Raw genomic sequence first — 26,875 nt, forward strand, 5'->3', positions numbered from 1 at the left:
TTCTTAGGATGCAGAATGGCTCAGAACAGTAAGCAAAATCTCTGGAGGCAGACAGATCTGGGTTTTAATCCTGACTCTACCAGTTATTAGCAAATAACTTAGTTTCTGTTAACTTATTTATTAAGTGGATTAAATTACCATTATTGTGAGATTTAAATTAGATATAGGAGTACAAAGTATCTGGCACCTGATGCTCAATAAAAGTAAGCTATTTCCTTCCTCTTCTTCTATACTCTTTCCTTGCTAGATTTGTTATAATTTTATATATTTGAGGACAGATGTTATTTCCACCCTCAAGTCTTTTCCAAATTAAACATTCCACAGTTCCTAAACCATTCTCCTAATGATAGCTCTGATTCATTGCATACCTACAATACACAGTATGTGCCAGGCACTGCTGAAGGCCTAGGAATGTAAATAACTTGCCTAAGGCCATATAAACAGTAGCCAAGATTCAAACCTAGATCAGTCAGGCTTTAAATCCATATCTTCAAATCTAGATCCTACAGCAGTGCTGTCCAATAGGAATAGAATGTGAGTCACATATGAAATTTTTAATATTCTAGCCACATTGTAAAAAATGAGAAGTGAAATTAAATTTAATCATATATTTTATTAAACTCTAAATATCCAAAATATCATTTCAACATGTAATCAATATATTAAATTATGAACAGAGTTCATAGTAAGTCTTCAAAATCCAATGTGTATCTTACACTGAGAGCTTAAATCAATTTGAACTAGGCACTTTTCCAGTGGTTAATAACCACATGTGGCCCGCCAGCTGCCTCCATTTCCTTAAGGAAGGGTTTTCTTCTCTCTCCCTCCCCCATACCGTAGCAGCGCACGAGCAGGCTGGGCGGGTGGCCGAGTTTTCCGAGGAATAACTTCACCAAGATGTCCAGTGATCGGCAGAGGTCCGATGATGAGAGCCCCAGCACCAGCAGTGGTAGTTCAGATGCAGACCAGCCAGACCCAGCCGCTCCAGAGCCTGAAGAACAAGAAGAAAGAAAACCTTCTGCCACCTAGTAGAAGAAAAACACCAAACTCTCTATCAAAACCACTGCTAAATTATCCACTAGTGCTAAAAGAATTCAGAAGGAGCTAGCTGAAATAACCCTTGATCCTCCTCCTAACTGCAGTGCTGGGCCTAAAGGAGATAATATTTACGAATGGAGATCGACTATACTTGGTCCACCAGGTTCTGTATATGAAGGTGGTGTGTTTTTTTCTGGATATCACATTTTCATCCAGTTATCCATTTAAGCCACCAAAGGTTAGTTTCTGCACCAGAATCTATCACTACAACATCAATAGTCAGGGAGTCATCTGTCTGGACATCCTTAAAGACAACTGGAGTCCTGCTTTGACTATTTCAAAGGTTTTGCTGTCAATTTGTTCTCTTTTGACAGACTGCAACCCTTCAGACCCTCTGATTGGAAGCATGCTGCTGCTGCTGCTGCTAAGTCACTTCAGTCGTGTCCGACTCTGTGCGACCCCATAGACGGAAGCCCACCAGGCTGCCCTGTCCCTGGGATTCTCCAGGCAAGAACACTGGAGTGGGTTGCCATTTCCTTCTCCAATGTGTGTAAGTGAAAAGTGAAAGTGAAGTTGCTCAGTCGTGTCCGACTCCTAGTGACCCCATGGACTGCAGCCCACCAGACTCCTCCATCCACGGGATTCTCCAGGCAAGAGTACTGGAGTGGCTTGCCATTGCCTTCTCCGGGTTGGAAGCATAGCCACTCAGTATTTGACCAACAGAGCAGAACACAACAGAATAGCCAGACAGTGGATCAAGCGATACGCAACATAATTCACATGATTTGTACACAGTGTGAAGGAGCAGAAGGCATCTTCCCACTGTGCTGCAGATCTTTATAGCCTTTACAATACGGACTTCTGTGTATATGTTATACTGATTCTACTCTCTGCTTTTATCCTTTGGAGACTGGGAGACTCCCCAAAAAGGTAAATGCTATCAAGAGTAGAACTTTGCAGCTGTAGATTAGTTCTGTTTAAAACACTACTTGCAAGTCTTGCTTGTTTGGGATATCAAAATGTATTTTGTGATGTACTAAGAATACTGGTCCTGAAGTCTACCAAATATTATAGTGCATTTTAGCCTAATTCATTATCTGTATGAAGTTATAAAAGTAGCCGTAGATGATTAGGAATTATGTCATTTGTAATAAACCCAGATCTATTTCTGAGTATGTGGTTCATGCTGTTGTGAAAAATGTTTTACCTTTCACCTTTGTCAGTTTGTAACGAGAGGATTTCCTTTTACCCTTTGTAGCTCAGAGAGCACCTGATGTATCATCTCAAACACAATAAACATGCTCCTGAAGGCAAATAAATAAATAAATAACTACATGTGGTTCACTGCTGTCGTATTAGACAGCACAAACCTAGAAGAAAGATGCAGTGTTCCCAGTTTGGAATCTAAGGACTTAGGTTCTCCTGCTGAACTCAGGGCAGACTAAATCTAGGAGACCAAGAAAAGCCTCTGGTAACCTCTGCTCTCTTCAAATCATTCTCTCAAAAAAAGTAGTATTTATTAAGTGTATGCACTATGCCAGGCATCATTCTGGGAGCAGGGAATACTGCAGTAAATAAAACTCTGCTTTCATGGAACTTGTGATTTTAATGGGGAGGTGAGCAAATAAACAATTAATTGGTAAATAGGCAGTATATCACCTAGTCAAATATCCTGTGAAGAAAAATACAAAAAGGTATGAGGGAATACAGGGTGGATAGTGGATTACAGTTTGAAACAGGTGATCAGGGAAGGCATGCCTAGTAAAGATGTGAGAAGAGACCAAAAGGAGACAAGGGAGTGAATCCCACAGTTCAGTAGAAAAGGAGCGCTCAAGATTGACTGTACCACAATTAAGATGGGAGCCTCCTTGACATGTTCAAGTAAGACCAACGAGACCAGTGTGATTGGAGCTGAGTGAATGGGGCGGGGGCAGACACAGAGGGAAATGGTCAGAGAGGTAACAGGTGATGAGGGCAGATCGTGTAGGCAGAGTGAGAACTTTGGTTTTTACTCTGAGAAGTGGCATGAACTTATAAGGATGGTGGCAACAACTAGGTTGAAAAGAACAGTTATACATTTTCCTGAGGGCTATGCACACGGGAAGCAGCTTTTCCTAGGGAAATTAACTAGTTTGTAACACTAATGTGGAGAAGGCAGTGGCACCCCACTCCAGTACTCTTGCCTGGAAAATCCCATGGACGGAGGAGCCTGGTGGGCTGTAGTCCATGGGGTCGCTAAGAGATGGACATGACTGGCGACTTAACTTTCACTCTTCACTTTCATGCATTGGAGAAGGAGATGGCAACCCACTCCAGTGTTCTTGCCTGGAGAATCCCAGGGATGGGGGAGTCTGGTGGGCTGCCGTCTATGGGGTCGCACAGAGTCGGTCACGATTGAAGCGACTTAGCAGCAGCAGCAGCAGCAACACTAAGGTTGATATCCTAGCATTGTAGATAACAGAGAGATAGATCTGTCAATTTATATCAGACTATTCTAGAAAATTGATGAAGGAATTGTGTATGGGTAAGTGTGCTTTCTTGGAGCAGCTGTAAAGAGATATCCCATGCCCAAGGTAAGAGAAACCCAAATAAGACGGTAGGTATTGCGAGGGGGCATCAGAGGGCAGACACACTGAAATCATAATCACAGGAAACTAGTCGATCTGATCACATGGACCACAGCTGAATGTGGTCCACTGGAGAAGGGAATGGCAAACCGTTTCAGTATACTTGCCTTGAGAACCCCATGAACAGTATCAAAGGGCAAAATGACAGGATACTGAATGAGGAATTCCCCAGGTCGGTAGGTGCCCAGTATGCTACTGGAGATCAGTGGAGAAATAACTATAGAAGGATTGAAGGGATGGAGCAAAAGCAAAACTAATACCCAGTTGTGAATGTGACCGGTGATAGAGGCAAGGTCCGGTGCTGTAAAGAGCAATGTTGCATAGGAACCTGAAATGTTAGGTCCATGAATCAAGGCAAATTGGAAGTGGTCAGACAGGAAATGGCAAGAGTGAACATAGACATTCTAGGAATGAGTGAATTAAAATGGACTGGAATGGGTGAATTTAACTCAGATGACCATTATATCTACTACTGTGGGCAGGAATCCCTTAGAAGAAATGGAGTAGCCATCATGGTCAACAAAAGAGTCCGAAATGCAGTACTTGGATGCAATCTTAAAAATGACAGAATGATTTCTGTTCGTTTCCAAGGCAAACCATTCAATATTACAGTAATCCAAGCCTATGCCCCAACCAGTAGCGCTGAAGAAGCCGAAGTTGAATGGTTCTATGAAGACCTACAAGACCTTTTAGAACTAACACCCAAAAAAGATGTCTTTTTCATTATAGGGGACTGGAATGCAAAAGTAGGAAGTCAAGAAACACCTGGAGTAACAGGCAAATTTGGCCTTGGAGCACGAAATGAAGCAGGGCAAAGGCTAATAGAGTTTTGTCAAGAGAATGCACTGGTCATAGCAAACACCCTCTTCCAACAACACAAGAGAAGACTCTACACATGGACATCACCAGATGGTCAACACCGAAATCAGATTGATTATATTCTTTGCAGCCAAAGATGGAGAAGCTGTATACAGTTAGCAAAAACAAGACCAGGAGCTGACTGTGGCTCAGATCATGAACTGCTTATTGCCAAATTCAGACTTAACTTGAAGAAAGTAGGGAAAACCACTAGACCATTCAGATATGACCTAAATCAAATCCCTTATGATTATACAGTGGAAGTGAGAAATAGATTTAAGGGACTAAATCTGATAGATAGAGTGCCGGATGAACTCTGGACTGAGGTTCGTGACATTGTACAGGAGACAAGGACAAAGACCATCCCCATGGAAAAGAAATGCAAAAAAGCAAAATGGCTGTCTGAGGAGGCCTTACAAATAGCTGTGAAAAGAAGAGAAGCGAAAAGCAAAGGAGAAAAGGAAAGATATAAGCATCTGAATGCAGAGTTCCAAAGAATAGCAAGGAGAGATAAGAAAGCCTTCCTCAGTGATCAATGCAAAGAAATAGAGGAAAACAACAGAATAGGAAAAACAAGAGATCTCTTCAAGAAAATTAGAGATTCCAAGGGAACATTTCATGCAAAGGTGGGCTCGATAAAGGACAGAAATGGTATGGACCTAACAGAAGCAGAAGATATTAAGAAGAGGTGGCAAGAATACACAGAAGAACTGTACAAAAAAGATCTTCACGACCAAGATAGTCACAATAAGGTGATCACTGACCTAGAGCCAGACATCTTGGAATGTGAAGTCAAGTGGGCCTTAGAAAGCATCACTATGAACAAAGCTAGTGGAGGTGATGGAATTCCAGTTGAGCTATTTCAAATCTTGAAAGATGATGCTGTGAAAGTGCTGCACTCAATATGCCAGCAAATTTGGAAAACTCAGCAGTGGCCACAGGACTGGAAAAGGTCAGTCTTCATTCCAATCCCAAAGAAAGGCAATGCCAAAGAATGCTCAAACTACCACACAATTGCAGTCATCTCACACGCTAGTAAAGTCATGCTCAAGATTCTCCAAGCCAGGCTTCAGCAATATGTGAACCATGAACTCCCAGATGTTCAAGCAGGTTTTAGAAAAGGCAGAGGCACCAGAGATCAAATTGCCAACATCTGCTGGATCATGGAGAAAGCAAGAGAGTTCCAGAAAAACATCTATTTCTGCTTCATTGACTATGCCAAAGCCTTTGACAGTGTGGATCACAATAAACTGTGGAAAATTCTGAAAGAAATGGGAATACCAGACCACCTGACCTGCCTCTCGAGAAACCTGTATGCAGGTCAGGAAGCAACAGTCAGAACTGTACATGGAAAAACAGACTGGTTCCAAGTAGGAAAAGGAGTACGTCAGGGCTATATATTGTCACCTTGCTTATTTAACTTATATGCAGAGTACATCATGAGGAACGCTGGGCTGGAAGAAGCACAAGCTGGAATCAAGATTGCCAGGAGAAATATCAATAACCTCAGATATGCAGATGACACTACCCTTATGGCAGAAAGTGAAGAGGAACTCAAAAGCCTCTTGATGAAAGTGAAAGAGGAGAGTGAAAAGGTTGGCTTGAAGCTCAACATTCAGAAAACGAAGATCATGGCATCTGGTCCCATCACTTCATGGGAAATAGATGGAAAAACAGTGGAAACAGTGTCAGACTTTATATTTTGGGGCTCCAAAATCACTGCAGATGGTGATTGCAGCCATGAAATTAAAAGACGCTTACTCCTTGGAAGGAAAGTTATGACCAACCTTGATAGTATATTAAAAAGCAGAGACATTACTTTGCCAACCAAGGTCCGTCTAGTCAAGGCTATGGTTTTTCCCGTGGTCATGTATGGATGTGAGAGTTGGACTGTGAAGAAAGCTGATCGCTGAAGAATTGATGCTTTTGAACTGTGGTGCTGGAGAAGACTCTTGAGAGTCCCTTGGACTGCAAGGAGATCCAACCAGTCCATTCTAAAGGAGATCGATCCTGGGTGTTCATTGGAAGGACAGATGCTAAAGCTGAAACTGCAATACTTTGGCCACCTCATGCGACGAGTTGACTCACTGGAAAAGACTCTGATGCTGGGAAAAGTTGGGGGCGGGAGAAGGGGACGACCGAGAATGAGATGGCTGGATGGCATCACCGACTCTGTGGACATGAGTTTGAGTGAACTCCAGGAGTTGGTGATGGACAGGGAGGCCTGGCGTGCTGTGATTCCTGGGGTCGCGGAGAGTCGGACACGACTGAGCGACTGAACTGAACTGAACTGAACTGAAGTGTGCCCTGCAATCCATGCTGATGGTCTGCTGTTCTGATGAAGACTGGCCAAGAACTAGTCTTACTCCTTGGAGCCCAGTCTAGTGATGGGCTAGGAAGCATTAATGTATGAAGTTTTCTCCTTCTTTGGTGCAATTAATTGTAATAATTGAGGAAATTCACTGTGGAGAAAGAGCCCATGAATTCAGAGTGGAGGCATGGTAAAGAGATAGGTTTATAAGTGAAGGAACTCAGTCTGAATCTGTGTCCTGCCATTTGCTGTGATTCACCTTTGGGCAAGTCACTTCACCTGTCTGAACCTCTTTTTCCTCGTCTGTAAAATGGAGATGGTAACAGCTACCTTTGGGAGGTATTTGACATAGTTACACATATACAGTGTAAAGTTGTATACAGCAACTGTTCAAAAATTGGTAGTCATTTTGATGTGTTCAACAACATTTTTGAACACCAACTACCTGTAAAGTACATTGTTGTAGACAGAATGTTTGTGTCCCTCCCCACCAAATCCTTATGGTGAAACCCTACTACCAATGAAATACTACTGGTATTGGTGAAATACTACCACCGATGTGACAGTATTTAAGAGGAAGGGCCTTTGAGAAATGGCTAGGGTTAGATGAGGTCAAGAGGAAGGGCCCCCGTGAATGGGATTAGTGCCCTTATTGAGAGTCCAGAGGGAGTTTTCTCTGATCTTCACCATGTGAGGCTACGAGGAGAGGTTGGCAAGCAGCAGCCTTAAGAGGGCACTCATCAGAACCCAACCATGTTGGGACCCTAAGCTCAGATTTCCACTCTCCAGAACTATGCAAAATAAATTTCTGTTGTTCATAAGCCATTTCATTTATATTTTGTTACAGCAGCCTGAGCTGTCTAAGACACAAATATATAAAAGGAAATACATGATTCCTCCCTTCAAGATGTTTATAATCTACTTTGGGGCATGCTGCTGCTGCTAAGTTGCTTTAGTCATGTCTGACTCTGTGTGACCCCATAGACAGCAGCCCACCAGCCTCCCCTATCCCTGGGATTCTCCAGGCAAGAACACTGGAGTGGGTTGCCATCTCCTTCTCCAATGTATGAAAGTTAAAAGTGAAAGTGAAGTCGCTCAGTCATGTCTGACTCTTAGCGACCCCATGGACTGCAGCCCACCAGGCTCGTCCGTCCATGGGATTTTCCAGGCAAGAGTACTGGGGTGGGGTGCCATTGCCTTCTCCGACTTTGGGGGATGAGACATGCACAAAATATATTCATTAAAATAGAATGTGCTTGCTCAAATGAGAGATATAAAGTGTAATAATAATAGCTATCATTTATTGATTGCTTACAATAAGCCAGGCTCTATGCTGTATTTCATAAATATCTCATTTTATTTTTACAACCTCCCCCACTTAAGAAAGTACTATTTTTAACTCTATTTTATAAAAAAGGAAGCTGAGGCTCAGAGAGGGGAAGTGAATTGCCCAAGGTTGCACAGCTGGGTAGCGACAGAAGACAGAAGCAAGCTCCATTCTAAGCGCCAGGCCTCACATCCTTATACAGAAACCCACCCCTATAACTCCTGAGCTCTTGTCCAAGTTTTACTATATTGTTCACCCATTTCTTACTCATTCTTTTTTTTTAATGCCACTTCTGAAATGCCAGCTAAAATTTGAGTAAATGTCATTAAAAAATGTTTAAAAAGGGAATTCCCTGGCAGTCCAATGGTTAGCAGGGACTTCCCAGGTGGGCTCAGTGGTAAAGATTCTGCCTGCCAATGCAGAAGACACAGGAGACACGAGTTCAATTCCTGGGTCAGAAAGATCCCCTTGAGTAGGAAATGGCAACCCCCTCCAGTATTCTTGCCTGGAAAATTCCACGGATAGAGGAGCCTGGTGAGCGACAGCCTGTGTCTCACTGTGCTGCACTATTTTTTGAATCCAGGGTAGGCAAGACACGAGCTAAGAGGCTGGAAGAAGATGCAAGGAGCAGTAGGAACTGCAGACACCTTTATTCTCTCCTGGCTGACACAGCAGCCATAGCAGCAGCCCTAACATCACATAACCTAACATAACCATAAGGTAGCCATAACACAGCCATAATGTAACATAATGTAGTCTCTCCTGGCTGACGCAGCAGCTGTAGCAACAGCCATAACTTCACATAACCATAACATAGCCCGCCAGGGCTTTTCAGGTAAAGTTCATATATGCTTAGAGAAAAACAGTAGCCCTTGGCCAAGCAAGTACCTCCTGACACGCATGCACAGTGCTATAAATGAACTCAGATGTTACATAATCATTTTTTACAAAATGTGGGGTAAGAGAGAGGGTCTGACCATGCCATCTTGGCTAATTTGCTCTTTCCCTACAGAAGGGCTTGAGGTAGATGGTGGTGTTTGGACTAACCTCAAAGCAAGCTGCTGCTTTCTGCTGTTTTAGTTCTTCCTCCAGGTGTTGATTCTGAATCTGGGCCTTCAGGGCCCCTCTTCTGTCTGTCTCCAGGCAGAAAGGCTCAGGCTTGGTTGTATCCTTCACCTTCTTCTCTGGCAGATTAATGATGGCAAATTAAGGCAACAGGTGCACCTTGAAGCTGAAGGGCACCTCACCTGTCTGCAGTTCTCTCTTATTCCAGTAATTGGTGTTCTTTCTCCAAAGAATCAAAGGATAAAGGGTGTTTTTCCACAGTTCTCTGCACCTTATCCTCCAGTTGGCCTTCTCAAATGAAGAATCTATGCCTTTGGTGTCTTTGTCATGATTTGATTGAAAATCAGTGAAGTCTATTGGGGCATCATAGACATAAGTGTTTGCAATTTGAGACATTTTTCCTCACCCTTGGGGCAGAACAGCTAGTTTTCCCCACTGTTCTTGTCACTTTTAATAGGTTAATCCGTCAGTCCCTGGATGCACTATCTTTGAGCTTGACTCAAAGTTGACTCTTGCACTTCTCTTCAGCGGTCTTGAAGTCTGGAAAGTGCTTCTTATCCAGAACTGCCTGGAAGACTCACCACAGGACTCTCAGTACCCTTGGAAGTGCCTGTAATCCAGCTGCAGTAAACCATCAAAAATCCATAGGAGAACCAGCTGGAGAAGCCGAATTCTTTTCCTTGGTTTCAGGTCTAATTAGGCCCAGTTTTAGCCTTGTGACCTGTACTTAGGTTTGTGGAGTTTACAGCTCTCCAACATGTTGACTTCCAAACAGGACCATCCTTTCTTGATGGGAACAGTGGTCACCGAAATCCAGAGTGTTTTATTCCATGAAACTGCTTTGGATCCGGTTGAATTTGATCCAGTGAAACCAACAGACCTGCCCACCAGAGACAGATGAGATTCTGGCCTTTATTAAGTATACACAGTGAACACCTAGCCCTGGCTGTACTTGACAACCCTCCTTCTGTTGTGATCCCCGCTCCCAACTATATACCTTTGACCTACTCTGAGCTCGAGTGAGTGAAGTTGTTCAGTCGTGTCCGACTCTTTGCGATCCCATAGATTGTAGCCTACCAGGCTCCTCCGTCCATGGAATTTTCCAGGCAAGGGTACCGGAGTGGGTTGCCATTGCCTTCTCCAGGGGATCAGACTCTTTACCGTCTGAGCCACCAGGGAAGCCCACTCTGAGTTCGACTACTGATCTATTCAAGTGACCTTGTCCTGTCTACAAATGGACAGGCAATAAGATGACTTTAACCCAGAAGCAGCGCCTCAGCAAGGGAAATGAAAACATCAGAAGCCAAAGTGACATAAGGTGTGGCGACGGCGGCGGCGGTCAGGAGACTGAGTCCCACTGCGGCGGGCTGTACGCCCCCCAGGAGGCTCCGGTGGGCCCCACCCCGCCCCCGCGGGGCCGCGCACGCCGGCCGGAGGGAGGGGCCAGAAGAAGAGCAAAATTCTACACGCGCAGCTCTTCTTTAGGAGCGGGAGCTGCTCTGAGTGAACCTCCGGTGCCTCAAAGGAGGAGTCGCGCCGGTCCCTCGGGGATGCGTCTGCGTTGCTTGCTTGGCTCGCACACCCTGCATTAAATTTTAAAATATTTATTACTGAGTGTTTTGGTGCCCTTTAAATTTTTCGCTCCAAGAGAGGGCTTCAGTCATGTTATTCCAGCTCACTCTTTTCCTGTACTTTATGTCCTTAACACATAAGCAGTGTTCGGTAAATACTTGTCGAATTTATTTATCTCCCGATATTTTTGTATTGAAGTGAAACAAACACAGAAGAGTGAACAAGTATTAAATGTATTGCTGAGCTCCCTCACGGTTCTGAACAGTTTGCTTGCGTGCCTACTCAGTCGCTTAAGTCCTGCGGGACTATTTGACCCTATGGACTGTAGCCAGCCACTCTGTCCATGGGATTCTCCAGGCAAGAATACTGGAGTGGGTTGCCATGCCCTCCTCCAGGGGATCTTCCCGACCCAGGGATCCAACCAGAGGCTTCTGTGTCTTCTGCAGGTAGATTCTTTACCGCTGAGCCACCGGGGAAGTTCTATTTTCAGATACCCAACCAAAACAAGTTTCTGTTTTACGACAATCTCTCCTCTTTTTCTGAAGCTCTCTTCCCCAGGGTCTCTTTGTCCTTTCAGGTCCAAGAGATTTCCTGGACAAAAACACGTCCAGGTCTTCACAGTTGAAAAAAAATATTTTCCTGGAGGACGGCCTATGACGTCAGTGCCTCCTGGAACTTGCAAAAGACCGTTCCTAAGGAGGCCGCCATCTTCTGTGCAGCATGCGCATGCGCTCCTGCTTGCCGTACCGGGGAATTGACTTTTTTGTCCTCTCGGCACCCGTACGTCGCCGAGTAGCGGTATCGAGGTTTGCGCGACGGAAGATTTTTGTCAGAAGTGGGAAGAGGCGAGAGAAGTGTTACACTTCCCAGGGGTTTTCAAGTTTAGGGCTGGGGGTGGTGATTGTTGCTCGAAAGCTCGGAGGTGCTTGGGTGAATACGGTCTGCCGCTTTGCTGGAAGAGGCTGGAACGCACTCGGAGGTGTGTTTTTGGTGTAAGTGGGCACATTTTGATGCTGGCTTTAGGAGGCCCTGTCCCTGGTGGCTCAGACGGTAAAGCGTCTGTCTACAATGCAGGAGACCTGGGTTCGACCCGTGGGTCGGGACGATTCCCTGGAGAAGGAAATGGCAGCCCACTCCAGTACTCTTGCCTGGAAAGTCCCATGCACTGAGGAGTCTGGCGGGCTAAGTCCATGGGGTCACAAAGAGTCGGACATGACTGAACGACTAACACAAAGCATCAATGGAAAGAACTTCGCGCTTTTGCTTCAATCTCTTTAAAAGGTTTTCAGAGAGGTGGAACGCCTAGATTTTAGTCTGGTCTAGGTTCTGCCACCGACCCATTATGTCCTTAGGCTCCTCCCCAAGCCTCAATATCCTCATCTATAAATTGAAGGGCATACCAGAGTCCTTAAGTCACCTTTCAGTCTTTAGTTGCAGGTCCATTATGTCATCTGAGCCACAAAGCCTTGGGGGTTAATATCGGGGCCTCATTTTAGAAGAAAGACATTGAGTCCCAGGGTGCACAGAAAACCACTGAAGGGTTTCAGACCTTGAGACTGGAAGATTATGCTGTAACTCCATGATCAGGCCTCCTTTGTGTATTTCTGGATCACCTGAAACTTTCCTATAGCAGTTACTAAAAAAGTTTTGAATGGGTGGATGAATGAATATTCATGTCCAGGCCAATGACCCAAGCAGATCTGGTGTCTCTCTGGCTCTCCCATGTATTAACAAGTATAACTCTTCTCCAGGTGTATCCTGTCTTTACCTGACTGGGGACTCAAAATCTAGTTCTCTCGTTTTCAACTTAAACAGATAAACATGGAGGCACCTCCAGTCACCATGATGCCTGTCACCGGGGGCACCATTAACATGATGGAGTACCTACTGCAGGGTAAGTGAACTAGGAAGCTTGAATTACCTGTTTTCCTCTTTTCTGTTCCGCTTTCCATGGAGATGAGAGGCTGTTATATAAAGGCTACCTGCATAATTTCTGGCTCCCTTTTATTCCCCAATTTACTTTTAATTATGGTCACAAATACGTAACATTAAGTTTACCATATTAAACATTTCTAAGCATATAGTTCAGTAACGTTAAGTATTTCACATTGTTGTATAGCTAATCTCTAGAACTTTTTCACCTTGCAGAATTGAAATTCTATTCCTGTTAAATACTAATTCCTCCTTTTGCCTTGTCCCAGGCCTTGGCAACAACCTTTTTACTTTATGTTTCTAATTTTGACAACTTTAGATAACCTCATTGGAGTGGAAGCATCAGTATTTGTCTTTTTATGACTGGCTTATTTCACTTAATATAATGTCCTCAACATTAACCCTTTAGCATGTGAGAGAATCTCCTTTTAAAAATCTGAATAATGTTCCACTGTATCTACGTACCACATTTTCTTTATTCATTTCTCTGTCAGACATTTGGATTGCTTCTACCCAAATGGTTATCATAGATAATGCTCAGTGAACATAAGTGTGCACATACCTCTTCAAGATCCTGCTTTGAATTCTTTAGGAGTGAATGCCCAAAAGTGAGATTAATAGATCATATGGTAATGTTATGATACCATTATTAGTTCCATCTCATAGATCAGGAAATATAAGTGAAGTAACTTTCCCAGATGAGAAAACTCAAGACCCAGAGAGGGTTATGATTTTCAGGAGGGCATTTAATCTTTAGTGGAAGAATTTAGACTTTAATTCAGATCATCCATTTAGTAACTTCAGTTCAGTTCAGTTCAGTCCCTCAGTCGTGTCCGACTCTTTGCGACCCCATGAATCACAGCACGCCAGGCCTCCCTGTCCATCACCAACTCCCAGAGTTCACTCAACTCATGTCCATCGAGTCGGTGATGCCATCCAGCCATCTCATTCTCTGTCATCCCCATCTCCTCCCACCCCCAATCCTTCCTAGCATCAGACTCTTTTCTAGTGAGTCAACTCTTTGCATGAGGTGGCCAAAGTATTGGAGTTTCAGCTTTAGCATCAGTCCTTCCAATGAACTTACTATGAACAAAATAGGATTGTTAATTTCACTCCTCATCTTTCCCATCTCAGTAAGGGCCACTGTCAGTCATCAGTTGTGTAAGCCATGCATTCAGAATCAATCTCAGGGAGAAGAAAATAGAGACTAATATAGTTAACACTCCATTTCTCTTATTATTTTTTAATTTGGCCATACCTGATGGCATGCAGGATCTTAGTTCCTAGACCAGGGATGAAACCTGGGTCCCCTGCATTGGGAGCACCAAGTCCTAACCACTGGATGACCAGGGAATTCCTGTGAACAGTCAACTTAGATTTCTAGATCTGGTCACCTAGATTTCAGTTTCTGTCCTTTTGCCATATTTGCTTTATCTTTTTCATTTTGCTGTTTTTGAAGACAGTTTCAGATCTCGTAACATTTTACCCCCAAACACTTTCAGTATACATCTCTAAAAAAGCAACAGTATTTTCCTTAATAATCCCAATACTATCATTATTACCTGAAAAATTCATAGTATATTTTTAATATCATCTAAAGTTCCAGAAAAACATCTATTTCTGCTTCATTGACTATGCCAGAGCCTTTGACTGTGTGGATCACAATAAACTGTGGAAAATTCTGAAAGAAATGGGAATACCAGACCACCTGACCTGCCTCTTGAGAAACCTGTATGCAGGTCAGGAAGCAACAGTTAAAACTGGACATGGAACAACAGACTGGTTCCAAATAGGAAAAGGAGTACATCAACGTTGTATATTGTCACCCTGCTTATTTAACTTATATGCAGAGTACATCATGAGGAACGCTGGGCTGGAAGAAGCACAAGCTGGAATCAAGATTGCCGGGAGAAATATCAATAACCTCAGATATGCAGATGACACCACCCTTATGGCAGAAAGTGAAGAGGAACTCAAAGGCCTCTTGATGAAAGTGAAAGAGGTGAGGGAAAAGGTTGGCTTGAAGCTCAACATTCAGAAAACGAAGATCATGGCATCTGGTCCCATCATTTCATGGGAAATAGATGGGGAAACAGTGGAAACAGTATCAGACTTTATTTTTGGGGGCTCCAAAATCACTGCGGATGCTGATTGCAGCCATGAAATTAAAAGATGCTTACTCCTTGGAAGGAAAGTGATGACCAGCCTAGATAGCATATAAAAAAGCAGAGACATTACTTTGCCAACCAAGGTCCATCTAGTCAAGGCTATGGTTTTTCCCGTGGTCATGTGTGGATGTGAGAGTTGGACTGTGAAGAAAGCTGATCACCGAAGAATTGATGCTTTTGAACTGTGGTGCTGGAGAAGACTCTTGAGAGTCCCTTGGACTGCAAGGAGATCCAACCAGTCCATTCTAAAGGAGATCAATCCTGGGTGTTCATTGGGAAGGACTGATGCTAAAGCTGAAACCCCAATACTTTGGCCACCTCATGTGACGAGTTGACTCACTGGAAAAGAGTCTGATGCTGGGAGGGATTGGGGGTGGGAGGAGACAGGGACGACAGAGAGTGAGATGGCTGGATGTCATCACCGACTCTATGGACATGAGTTTGAGTGAACTCCACGAGTTGGTGATGGACAGGGAGGCCTGGCGTGCTGTGGTTCATGGGGTCGCAAAGAGTCAGACACGACTGAGCGACTGAACTGAACTGAACTGAACTGAATATCTAATTCAGATTCAAAAGTTTCCTCCATCTTGTAGTTTTGATCCAGGGCATAATATTGTCTCATGCATTACCTATGAAAACCGTGTCTCTTAAGCCTCTTTAACTTGGACCCGCCTCCCCTCACTCCCACTTTTTTTCATGTGACCCTGTCTGGTTGAAGCATCCATACCAGTTTTCCTGGGATGATCTTTTTTTTGTTTTCCAAGAAGCAAGCACATTATTTTACTTACAGTCCCACTGTTTTATATGTACATTTATGGGCTGTCCAAAAGCACTATTTTTTAAGCAATCCTGGAAATTTTAAATACTCTAAGCAGCTCCTGAAGATCAAGTTGTCAAATTCCTCACCAAGGACAGCTTTAGGTCATCTTCGCGCTTCCAGATAGTTAAGTATTCAGTTGGCAGCAGTCTATGCTTCCAGCGTCCATCTTTCACCTGCAAGGATGGTGATACTCATTTCCGTCAAATTCTGCACCATGACATTGTTATCAAGATCTACACCTGAAATGGCACTCTTGCGTTGGCCTGATTTCACACCACAACATGGGCTGCATACGTGCTGTTACACGGTGAGCCTTTCCCTCTCACACACACAAAATCCCCTCATTAGAAATTCCCTGGCACGCAGTCAATGAACTCAAAAGCCCCCACCCCAGCGCCCTCTCCTGGCATGGAAGAGCACACTTGGGGCTGCGTGGAGCCTCCTGAGGTCTCAACAATGACGTGGCGGAGGCCAAAGCAGGCCGCTGCCATCCACGCGTGCAGGTGCCAGGAGCATCTTGCCGGCCCGGTTGCGGCAGCAGCCTCCCAAGACTCAGGGAGGCCGCAGAGTCCCGCCCGGCGCCCCGGCGCTCACAGGCCTGGCTGCGGGACGACCTGAGCCATCGGAACCTCTAGCAAAGCAGCGTCCCCGCCGAGAGCCGAGGCCAGAAAGGGATCTTTTTAAAATGTAAATCCAGTCATATCTTTCCTTGTTGCATGGAGAATAAAGTGTGGAGCTAATAACTGCCCAGTGGCCTTACTTTAGCACGGGCGACACATAAGGCCTGCATGCTTTGGCCCACCCCAAATACTCATTTCATGATCATCTTCCATCTTGCTTACCGTACTTCAGCCACACTGAGATCCTTTCATTTCTTTGCGTTCCCCAAGCTCTTTCCTACCTCTGATCCCCCGGCCTCTATACTTTGTTCCAGCCCTTCACATATTTAGCCATCTCATATTTATCCCTCAGGCCTCAACTCAGTTGTCCTTCCCTTAGAGATCTCTGACTACTCCAAGCCCTCAGAGGTCTTGTCTTCTCCACCCATACCGGTTGCTCTCTATTCCGTATCCTGTTTATCTCTTATTCGTTTGTTTACTTATTTATTTCCATTTATCTCTTGTTTATTGGTTTACTTATTTATTCTTTTTTGTTTCCCCCATTAAACTATACTCTCTGGGCAGGCCAGGCCCCCTACTTCTTAGCATGGTGCCATTCAGTGAGTGTAAGTATATGAACCAGGACTTAACAAAGCTCCTTAAATGTTTGAAGAATGAAAAAACACATGTCTGACACTGTTCTGAATGTAGGACCCACTCCCTACTCCTGTGATTTTCTGTCCTATGATAACTGGGACCCACTCTGTTGCTTTTCCAAAAATTTAGTCATTTGAGTACCACTGTCAATATTTACTGTAGTTACAGTAGTATATTTTTATTTACTTTAACAGATTTAGTCAATAAAGGAATATATTCGTCACATTGGAGTATCAGCAGTAGAGAAAGAAAGATGACTAAAAAGTCTATACATTGATAAGTCGAAAGATGACTAAAGAGTTGAGGTGATAAGCTAAAAAAAATAAAGTGGAAAAGTGAAAAGAGATTGGAGGGAAATACGCTATTCTATTGGAGAAGAAAATGGCCACCCACTCCAGTACTCTTGCTTAGAAAATCCCATGGATAGAGGAGCCTGGCAGGCTACAGTCTGTGGGGTTGCAGAGTCGGACACGACTGAGCAACTAACACACACACATGCTGTTTTATTTATTATTTTTTTTATATAATAAAAATATATATTATTTTATAATAGAATGGAATAAAATAATTATTCTAGGTAGATACTGTTGCCTGTTAAACCCCGAAGTCTGCTAGAGGTTAGCATTACTAAACAAGGCCTAACTTCTAATACCAAATAAGAAAGTGCAAAAAATTGAAAAGAGATTAACTTGTTATATAATACCTTGGCAGTGTAACCTCTCTAAAATCTTATATATTGGGCCTATGGTTTACAAAACACTGCACTAAATTATTTTGTCTTTTTAAGTTTTTTTCAGTCTTTTGCTAATTCCATTACCCAAAATGAAAGATGGACTCAATAGTGCTTTTTTCCTTCTTTAGGAAGTGTTTTAGATCACAGCTTGGAAAGCCTCATCCACCGCCTTCGTGGTTTATGTGACAACATGGAACCCGAGACTTTTGTTGACCATGAGATGGTATTCCTCCTTAAGGGCCAGCAAGCCAGTCCATTTGTTCTAAGAGCCCGGCGCTCTCTGGATAGGGCAGGGGCACCCTGGCATCTTCGCTACCTGGGACAGCCAGAGATGGGAGACAAGAACCGCCATGCCCTGGTGCGTAACTGCGTGGACATTGCAACATCTGAGAACCTCACTGACTTCCTCATGGAAATGGGCTTTCGCATGGACCACGAGTTTGTTGCCAGGGGACACTTGTTCCGGAAAGGCATCATGAAGATTGTGGTGTACAAGATCTTCCGCATCCTGGTGCCAGGGAACACAGACAACACTGAGGCCTTGTCACTCTCCTATCTCGTGGAACTAAGTGTTGTTGCACCAGCGGGGCAGGACATGGTCTCTGATGACATGAGGAACTTTGCGGAGCAGCTGAAACCTCTGGTTCACCTAGAGAAAATAGACCCCAAAAGGCTCATGTGACTGAGACAATCTGTCCACCACTGGGGCTTGTCCTCAGCTGTTACAAGAAAAGATGTTATAATTGCCCCATTTCACCACTGCCAGCCATGCATTCTTCCCTCAGGATGGAAGCCAGTGAGAACTCAGTTGGTTCTTTGCACTGGTTTCCTCATATGGCCAGTTCACTTTTGTGACAGCCTTTCTAACTTAAACACTAAGAGTAACATGGAGAATCTAGATCATCCTTCTGCAGGAAGAGGGGAAACTGGAGTAAAGTAGCTTTCGGGAAGAAAACTTTTTGTGTATAAGGTTTGTAAAATAGAGACCAAGTTTGTATTGTGCAGCAATAAAAGCTGTAAGGAGAAATGTCTACTATTCTGATTCTGCACCGTACTACCCTACTAATTTGGGATGGACTCATTACCAACTGGAGCAAATATAGGACAGTGTTTTGTTTATATTTGGTCGATGATAGATAGCTTTTACCTTTTGTATGAGTAGCATGTGTTTGTTATTGAAAAAAATTAAATACAGACAAAAATAAGAAAGATAATGTGTAATCCTATTATTTAAAGAGATGTGCTGGTTGTTTTTTTTTTTTTTTTGGTGTGCCTCATGCGTGGCATGCAGGAACTTAGTTCCCAAACCAGGGATCAAACCTATGCCCCCTGTAGTGGAAGCAGTTTCTTAACCACTGGACCACCAGGGAAGTCCTGAGGTGTATAGTTTCTATTTTGTTTTATATCCTTCTAGGCTTTATTTTTAGAAATGTATATATATGAGATATATTTTAGAAAAATATCGTGTATATACTGGTTTGTAATCATTTTTTTTAATCAGTAACATTTTTCCAGGATATTAGGCTACAGTGTTCTGCTTAAAAAAAAAAGTTTTTATTGAGTTCTTAGAGATCAGTGGGGAAATAACTCCAGAAAGAATGAAAGGAGGGAGCCAAAGAAAACCAATAAACAGTGTCAGACTTTATTTTTGGGGGCTCCAAAATCACTGCGGATGCTGATTGCAGCCATGAAATTAAAAGACGCTTACTTCTTGGAAGGAAAGTTATGACCAACCTGGATAGCATATTAAAAAGCAGAGACATTACTTTGCCAACAAAGGTCCATCTAGTCACGGCTATGGTTTTTCCCGTGGTCATGCATGGATGTAAGAGTTGGACTGTGAAGAAAGCTGATCGCTGAAGAATTGATGCTTTTGAACTGTGGTGCTGGAGAAGACTCGAGAGTCCCTTGGACTGCAAGGAGATCCAACCAGTCCTTTCTGAAGAAGATCAATCCTGGGTGTTCATTGGAAGGACTGATGCTAAAGCTGAAACTCCCAATACTTTGGCCACCTCATGCGAAGAGTTGACTCACTGGAAAAGACTCTGATGCTGGGAGGGATTGGGGGCAGGAGGAGAAGGGGACGACAGAGAATGAGATGGCTGAATGGCATCACCAACTCGATGGACATGAGTTTGAGTGAACTCCGGGAGTTGGTGATGGACAGGGAGGCCTGGCGTGCTGTGATTCATGGGGTCGCAGAGAGTCAGACACGACTGAGCAACTGAACTGAACTGATTATGTGTCAGTGTTATCCTAAGTGGTTTCAGTTCAGTTCAGTCGTGTCCAACTCTTTGCGACTGCATGAATCACAGCACGCCAGGCCTCCCTGTCCATCACCAACTCCCGGAGTTCATTAGGTATGTTTATTAATTTAACCCTCACAACAGACCCATATTTTACAGGGAAACTGAGGTGCAGAGAGAGTAATTAGCTTTCCCTGAGTGATTCAGCTACAAACGAGCAGAGCTTGTATTTAAATATTGATAATTGTAATTATTATTTGTATCCTATCATTAGGATTTTCTAAAACTTGTTTCCTCTACTTTGGAATTTTTAGTTAGATCCCATATTTTTGCTTTTATAAACTATTTGGTGTTGCTAGTACTTTTAATTAGATATTTTTTGTCATGTGTGATCATTCTTTAGGATAAATTCTAGGGAACTGCTGAGTCAGAGAGTATGTACTGTTTTAAGTCTTATGCCATGTATTGCCAAATGCCTTCCAGAAATGTTCTAGTTTTCACTCCTACCAGTTGTAAATGAGGTTTCCAACACAGTTGCCAAAACTGGATGTGACCATGATAACACATTTTTCCCATTTGATGTTAAATGGTGACTGGTTTTAATTAAAAAAAAAAAAAACACGATCAGTGAGATTTAAATTTTTATGTTTATTGGACATTTTTTTCCTTACATGAATTTCCTTTTCTTCATTGTTCATCTTTATTTGTAAAGAGCTTTTATATAATTTCCCATTTGACTTAATGAATTGTTTAAAACAGTTCTGTGTGAGATAAATGTGGGTTATTTTAATACCTGTAGAAGTTTTTAATACGCTGGAGACAGTTTGGCTTGCTAAAAATTGTAAATTGTAGGTCACTCAAAATTTTCATTTTCTTCTGGAACCTTCCACTTAGATAACACCCCAGTTGACCAACATTTGACAAATCATAATTCTCGTTGGACCTCAGTTTGCCACTCGAAAGATTATATGAATACTCTGTTAAAAAAAAACCTATCCAAAGTTGACTTAAATGGTAAGGATGATATTACCTGATTTAAGGGTAAAATCAAGGATAGGATAGCTTCCAAGTTGGTTAGGTGGTTATTTCTCTGGTTCTGGGATCCTTTTCTTGACTTAACCTTGCATATTTTCAACACAGCTTTTACTGGCTTCAGTTGCATCAGTTGAGTTGCTCAGTTGTGTTTGACTCTGCGACCCCAGGGACTGCAGCACGCCAGACTTCCCTGTCCTTCACCAACTCCTGGAGCTTTCTCAAACTCATGTTCATCAAGCCAGTGATGCCATCCAACCATCTCATCCTCTGTTGTCTGCTTCTTCTGCCTTCAATCTTTCCCAGCATCAGGGTCTTTTCCAATGAGTCAGTTCTTCCCATCAGGTGGCCAAAGTATTGGAGCTTCAGCATCAGTCCTTCCAATGAGTATTCAGAACTGATTTCCTTTAGAATTGATTGGTTTGATCTCCTTGCAGTCCAAGGGAGTCTCAAGAGTCTTCTCCAAAACCACAGTTCAAAAGCATCAATTCTTTGGCGCTCAGCTTTCTTTTGAGTCCAACTCTCACATCCATACATGACTACTGGAAAAACCATAGCCTCAACTAGCGGACCTTTGCTAGCAAAGTAATGTCTCTGCTTTTTAATATGCTGTATAGGTTTGTCATAGATTTTCTTCCAAGGAGCAAGCATCTTGTAATTTCATGGCTGCAGTAAACATCTGCAGTGATTTTGGAACCCCCCCAAAAAAAGTCTCTCGCTGTTTCCATTGTTTCTCCATCTATTTACCATGAAGTGATGGGACCAGATGCCATGATCTTAGTTTTCTGAATGTTGAGTTTTAAGCCAGCTTTTTCACTCTCCTCTTTCACTTTCATCAAGAGGCTCTTCAGTTCCTCTTCACTTTCTGCCATAAGGGTCGTGTCATCTGCATATCTGAGGTTATTGCTATTTTTCCTGGCAATCTTGATTCCAGCTTGTGCTTCATCCAGCCTGGCATTCCACATGATGTACTCTGCATATAAGTTAAATAAGCAGGGTGACAATATACAGCCTTGACGTACCCTTTTCCCAATTTGAAACCAGTCTGTGTTCCATGTCCGGTCTAACTGTTGCTTCAGTTGCATGAGTAAATCTTGTTCCTCCTTTCATAATATATTAGCAAGATAATTCAAGCAGGCCCCTTTCTTATTTTGTAGTCTTCCACTTTATTCCTAAACTCGACTCTTTATTATAGGCACCCATTCATATATGTTCAATGTATGTCTCTGATGCTTGTCTTATAAACTATGTAGAGTTATGTAAGCATATTCACATAAGTGATGTGCAATAAACGTTCTTCTTCTTTTTAAAGTTATTTTTGCTTTTGTGATATTCTCTTGTTGCTATACATAAACCTAACTTACAACTTTGAACTTGCATAGGCTTTCATATTACTAGTAATATTAGTACTTAAATAATGCTTAACTTTGCCAACAAAGGTCCATATAGTCAAAGCTATGGTTTTTCTAGTAGTCATGTATGGATGTGAATTGGACCATAAAGAAGGTTGAGCACTAAAGAATTGATGCCTTCGAATTCTGGTGCTGGAGAAGACTGTTGAGAGTCCCTTGGACTGCAAGGAGATCAAACCAGTCAATCCTAAAGGAAATCAACCCTGGATATTCACTGGAAGGACTGATAATGAAGCTGAAGCTTCCAATATTTTGGCCACCTGATGCGAAGAGCCAACTCATTGGAAAAGACCCTGATGCTGGGAAAGAGTGAAGGCAAAAGGGGAAGGGGACCTGAAGATGAGATGGTTAGATAGCATCACTGACTCAATGGACATGAATCTCAGCAAACTCTATAGTGAAGGACAGGGAAGCCTGGCATGCTGCAGTCCGTGGGGCTGCAGAGTTGGGCATGACTTAGTGACTGAACGACAACAATGCTAACTCTGTTTCAGATGCTTTAAATGTTTTAAATCATATACTTCTCCCAACAACCCTATGATATTTTTACTCCCATTTTGTAGATAAGAATGAGGCACAAATAACTCAAATTTTTACTTCCACTGTAAGTGTTGGAGCCTGCATTTGAACTTGAACAGTCTAGCTTCAGAATCCAGGCACATAAGTACTGTGCATCTACCACGTTTATACTCATTCACTCTTTAGATGATAGAAATCTAGATTGCCATCAACACTCTGTTACTATTAAAATTGCAAAAATAACCAAGCTTGTATATTGACATGAATAATTCCCCTACACTATGTAATTGGGAATGCTCAATTTTGCCAAAAATTATCAGGTTGCTTTTCAGAATATCTGTGCTATTTCCATTACTATCACAGTACACAAGAAATCTTATTAACCACATCCTCATCAATCTTCAGTGTTACCATTTTTCTAATTTTTGCCAGTATTTTATTTAAGTGTAAAGATTTTTTTAATATGTAACAAGCAAAATTATTTGTCAATAAATTTTTAAGTAATTTCACATTCTGATGTCTTCTCCTTGCCAATCGCCTTAATTCCTCCATTTGAGTTCAAGATAACCCTTTCAAAAAGAATTTTTGCTTACTCCACAGTTTTTCAGTTGGGCTTCTTTGATATTCAGTGGAATAGGGACACATTTCAAAATTCCCCAGCTGTGGTCTTGGGGATTCAATTTCCTCAAGCCATTAGCTTTGGACTATGTTTAGGGTCCAAAACATAGAAAGCATCACTACTAGCAAAGCTAGTGGAGGTGATGGAATTCCAGTTGAGCTATTTCAAGTCTTGAAAGATGATGCTGTGAAAGTGCTGCACTCAGTATGCCAGCAGATTTGGAAAACTCAGCGCTGGCCACAGGACTGGAAGAGGTCAGTCTTCATTCCAATCCCAAAGAAAGGCAATGCCAAAGAATGCTCAAACTACCGCACAATTGCACTCATCTCACACGCGAGTAAAGTCATGCTCAAAATTCTCCAAGCCAGGCTTCAGCAGTATGTGAACCGTGAACTCCCAGATGTTCAAGCAGGTTCTAGAAAAGGCAGAGGCACCAGAGATCAAATTGCCAACATCCGCTGGATCATGGAGAAAGCAAGAGAGTTCCAGAAAAACATCTATTTCTGCTTCATTGACTATGCCAAAGCCTTTGACTGTGTGGATCACAATAAACTGTGGAACATTCTGAAAGAGATGGGAATCCCAGACCACCTGACCTGCCTCTTGAGAAACCTGTATGCAGGTCAGGAAGCAACAGTTAGAACTGGACATGGAACAACAGACTGGTTCCAAGTAGGAAAAGGTGTACGTCAAGGTTGTATATTGTCACCTTGCTTATTTAACTTATATGCAGAGTACATCATGAGGAACGCCGGGCTGGAAGAAGCACAAGCTGGAATCAAGATTGCTGGGAGAAATCTCAATAACCTCAGATATGCAGATGACACTACCCTTATGGCAGAAAGTGAAGAGGAACTCAAAAGCCTCTTGATGAAAGTGAAAGAGGAGAGTGAAAAGGTTGGCTTGAAGCTCAACATTCAGAAAACAAAGATCATGGCATCTGGTCCCATCACTTCATGGGAAATAGATGGAAAAACAGTGGAAACAGTGTCAGACTTTATTTTTTTGGGCTCCAAAATCACTGCAGATACTGATTGCAGCCATGAAATTAAAAGACGCTTGCTCCTTGGAAGGAAAGTTATGACCAACCTTGATAGTATATTAAAAAGCAGAGACATTACTTTGCCAACCAAGGTCCGTCTAGTCAAGGCAATGGTTTTTCCCGTGGTCATGTATGGATGTGAGAGTTGGACTGTGAAGAAAGCTGATCGCCGAAGAATCGATGCTTTTGAACTGTGGTGTTGGAGAAGACTCTTGAGAGTCCCTTGGACTGCAAGGAGATCCAACCAGTCCATTCTAAAGGAGATCAATCCTGGGTGTTCATTGGAGGGACTGATGCTAAAGCTGAAACTGCAATACTTTGGCCACCTCATGCGACGAGTTGACTCACTGGAAAAGACTCTGATGCTGGGAAAGGTTGGGGGCGGGAGGAGAAGGGGACGACGGAGAATGAGATGGCTGGATGCCATCACCGACTCTGTGGACATGAGTTTGAGTGTACTCCGGGAGTTGGTGATGGACAGGGAGGCCTGGCGTGCTGTGATTCATGGGGTCGCGGAGAGTCGGACACGACTGAGCGACTGAACTGAACTGAACTGATGTTTAGGGTCAGAGGAGATGGATCTGCCTGGTTCTGAATTTTAGATATCCTCTAAACATGCTTTAGGTTCAAATCAGATTTACTCTTAAGCTATCACACCTCATAACAGTGCAGCTGGGGCTTCCTTGATGGTTCAGTGGTAAAGAATCTGCCTGCCAATGCAGGATACACGAGTTCAATCCCTGATCCAGGAAGATCCCACATGCCACAGAGCAACTAAGCCCATATGCCTCAACTCTTAAGCCTGTGCTTAAGAGCCCAGGGGCCCCAACTACTGGAGCCTTGGAGCCCTAGAGCTAGTACTCTGCAACTCAGCCACTGCAGTGAGAAGCTCAGGCACAGAAACTAGAGAGTAACCCCTGTTCTCCACAACTAGCGAAAGACCCAGCACAGCCAAAAATAAATAAAGTACTTAAAAAAAATAAGCTATTAAAAAAATAAGAATAATATAGATCATTAGGATATGGTAATTCATTTTTAAAGTTCAGACCCTCAAAAGCCTAAAAAAGGAAGCCATCTTTGTTTCATGTCAACATTAAAATTAGAGTACTAAATCAATGTAGTTGGTAATTTCCTTCATATCTTAAACTTTTAAATGATCAGATCTATAGTCCTGGAAGCAACCTTTGTGTTTATCAATACCTCCACCACTTGAATCTCTTTCAGATATCATGATCCTTCTTATCTGTCTCAAAACTCATACTAAACAATGAGTTCTGGGCTGCAAAAGAGGATTTCTTTTCTCACCTTTGTCCACAGATTAAACAAAGAAACAAAAAACACAAGAACTATTGATTTTTGCTAGTCTGGTAGTGGTAAAGTGGGAGTTCTCAGCTGTTTTGATTTGCATTTCTCTGATTATAATTAAAGTTGACACTTTCATTTTTTGGTATGCTTAGTATGTGAAAAAATACTAAGGTATTTATATATATCCTTTGCTTGTTTTTCTATTTGATTTCTTGTCTTGTTGATTTGTAACGATTGAATATTCTAGACATTATTCCTTGTTTATTAACATTTATTTATTTATTTATTTTTTTGGCTACTCTGGGTCTTAGCTGCCTCACACTGGATTTTCAATCTTTGCTGCCACATGCAGGACCTAGTTCTCTGACCAGGGACTGAACCTGGGGCCCCTGCATCGAGAGGGTAGTATCTTAACCACTGGACCACCAGGGAAGTCCCTCCTTGTTTAAACACTGCAGATACCTTCTCCCAGTCTGCAACCTTCATGCAAATTTGTTATGTCATTAATGTAGTAGATGTCCTAAATTTTGACCTTAGAATTTGGAGTCTTATTTTGGAAGTCTTTATTTATACCTGGGTAACAGATTTTCCTGTACTGTCTAAAAATAGCTTTATAGTTTTAACTTTCACATTTAGGGAAAAACTCAGCTTTTTTCTCTACACAGTGAATTCATTTTTCTATTATCAAGGGAAAAACAATCGTTCCAGTGTTTCATGATGTCACTTTTATCACATGTTAAGTTCCCATTTCTAGGCTCTCCATTCCATTCCATTGATCATTTTCTCTGTTTCAGTGTCAACACGATATTTTTATTACTGTGGCTTCGTGGTAGAGCCAGTTCTACCAGTAGGGCAGGTCTCCCTACTTTTATTTCCCTCTGAAAATAGACTTAGCTTTCACAGACATTTTTTTCTCTCATGCAGGAGAACTGACATTTGCATGGAGTGCTCTCTCGCCAGAATTCAACGTGGCAGAATTCCTTCATCTCTTTC

The 26,875-nt window shown here is 42.6% G+C and overlaps 1 protein-coding gene, 1 non-coding gene and 1 pseudogene across 5 annotated transcripts; 2 read left to right on the top strand and 1 right to left on the bottom strand.

Moving 5' to 3' along the window:
• Nucleotides 1-670: 670 nt before the first annotated feature.
• Nucleotides 671-10,127, top strand: LOC148778483 (ubiquitin-conjugating enzyme E2 E3 pseudogene; annotated as a pseudogene).
• A 1,463-nt stretch (nt 10,128-11,590) lies between these two features.
• On the top strand, nt 11,591-18,580 carry MED18 (mediator complex subunit 18). 4 transcript variants are annotated; one of them, XM_088844144.1, is made up of 3 exons: nt 11,591-11,790; nt 12,614-12,692; nt 17,836-18,580. In XM_088844144.1, the coding sequence occupies exons 2-3, from the start codon at nt 12,620-12,622 to the stop codon at nt 18,387-18,389; spliced, it is 627 nt and encodes a 208-aa protein (XP_088700270.1). In that variant the 5' UTR covers nt 11,591-11,790; nt 12,614-12,619; the 3' UTR covers nt 18,390-18,580. The 4 variants fall into 4 exon arrangements, with proteins under 4 accessions (XP_088700270.1, XP_088700259.1, XP_088700256.1 ...); XM_088844133.1 differs by having other exon boundaries at nt 11,592-11,790; nt 12,550-12,692; XM_088844130.1 differs by having other exon boundaries at nt 11,592-11,777; nt 12,550-12,692.
• Nucleotides 18,581-25,805: 7,225 nt separating this feature from the next.
• Nucleotides 25,806-25,910, bottom strand: LOC129538762 (small nucleolar RNA SNORA40). Its single transcript, XR_008682303.1, has one exon. It is a non-coding gene; the product is annotated as a small nucleolar RNA SNORA40 (small nucleolar RNA).
• Nucleotides 25,911-26,875: the final 965 nt, after the last annotated feature.

Source organism: Moschus berezovskii, chromosome 2 (genome assembly GCF_049115385.1).
Source record: "Moschus berezovskii isolate FMDL1 chromosome 2, NW_MosBer_1.0, whole genome shotgun sequence".
Lineage (NCBI taxonomy): Eukaryota > Metazoa > Chordata > Mammalia > Artiodactyla > Moschidae > Moschus > Moschus berezovskii.

Coding starts and splice junctions, on each gene's coding strand:
- MED18 (XM_088844144.1), top strand. CDS start 12,620: ATGGAGGCACCTCCAGTCACCATGATGCCTGTCACCGGGGGCACCATT. Junction 12,693..17,835: donor GATGGAGTACCTACTGCAGG/GTAAGTGAACTA, acceptor TTCCTTCTTTAG/GAAGTGTTTTAGATCACAGC.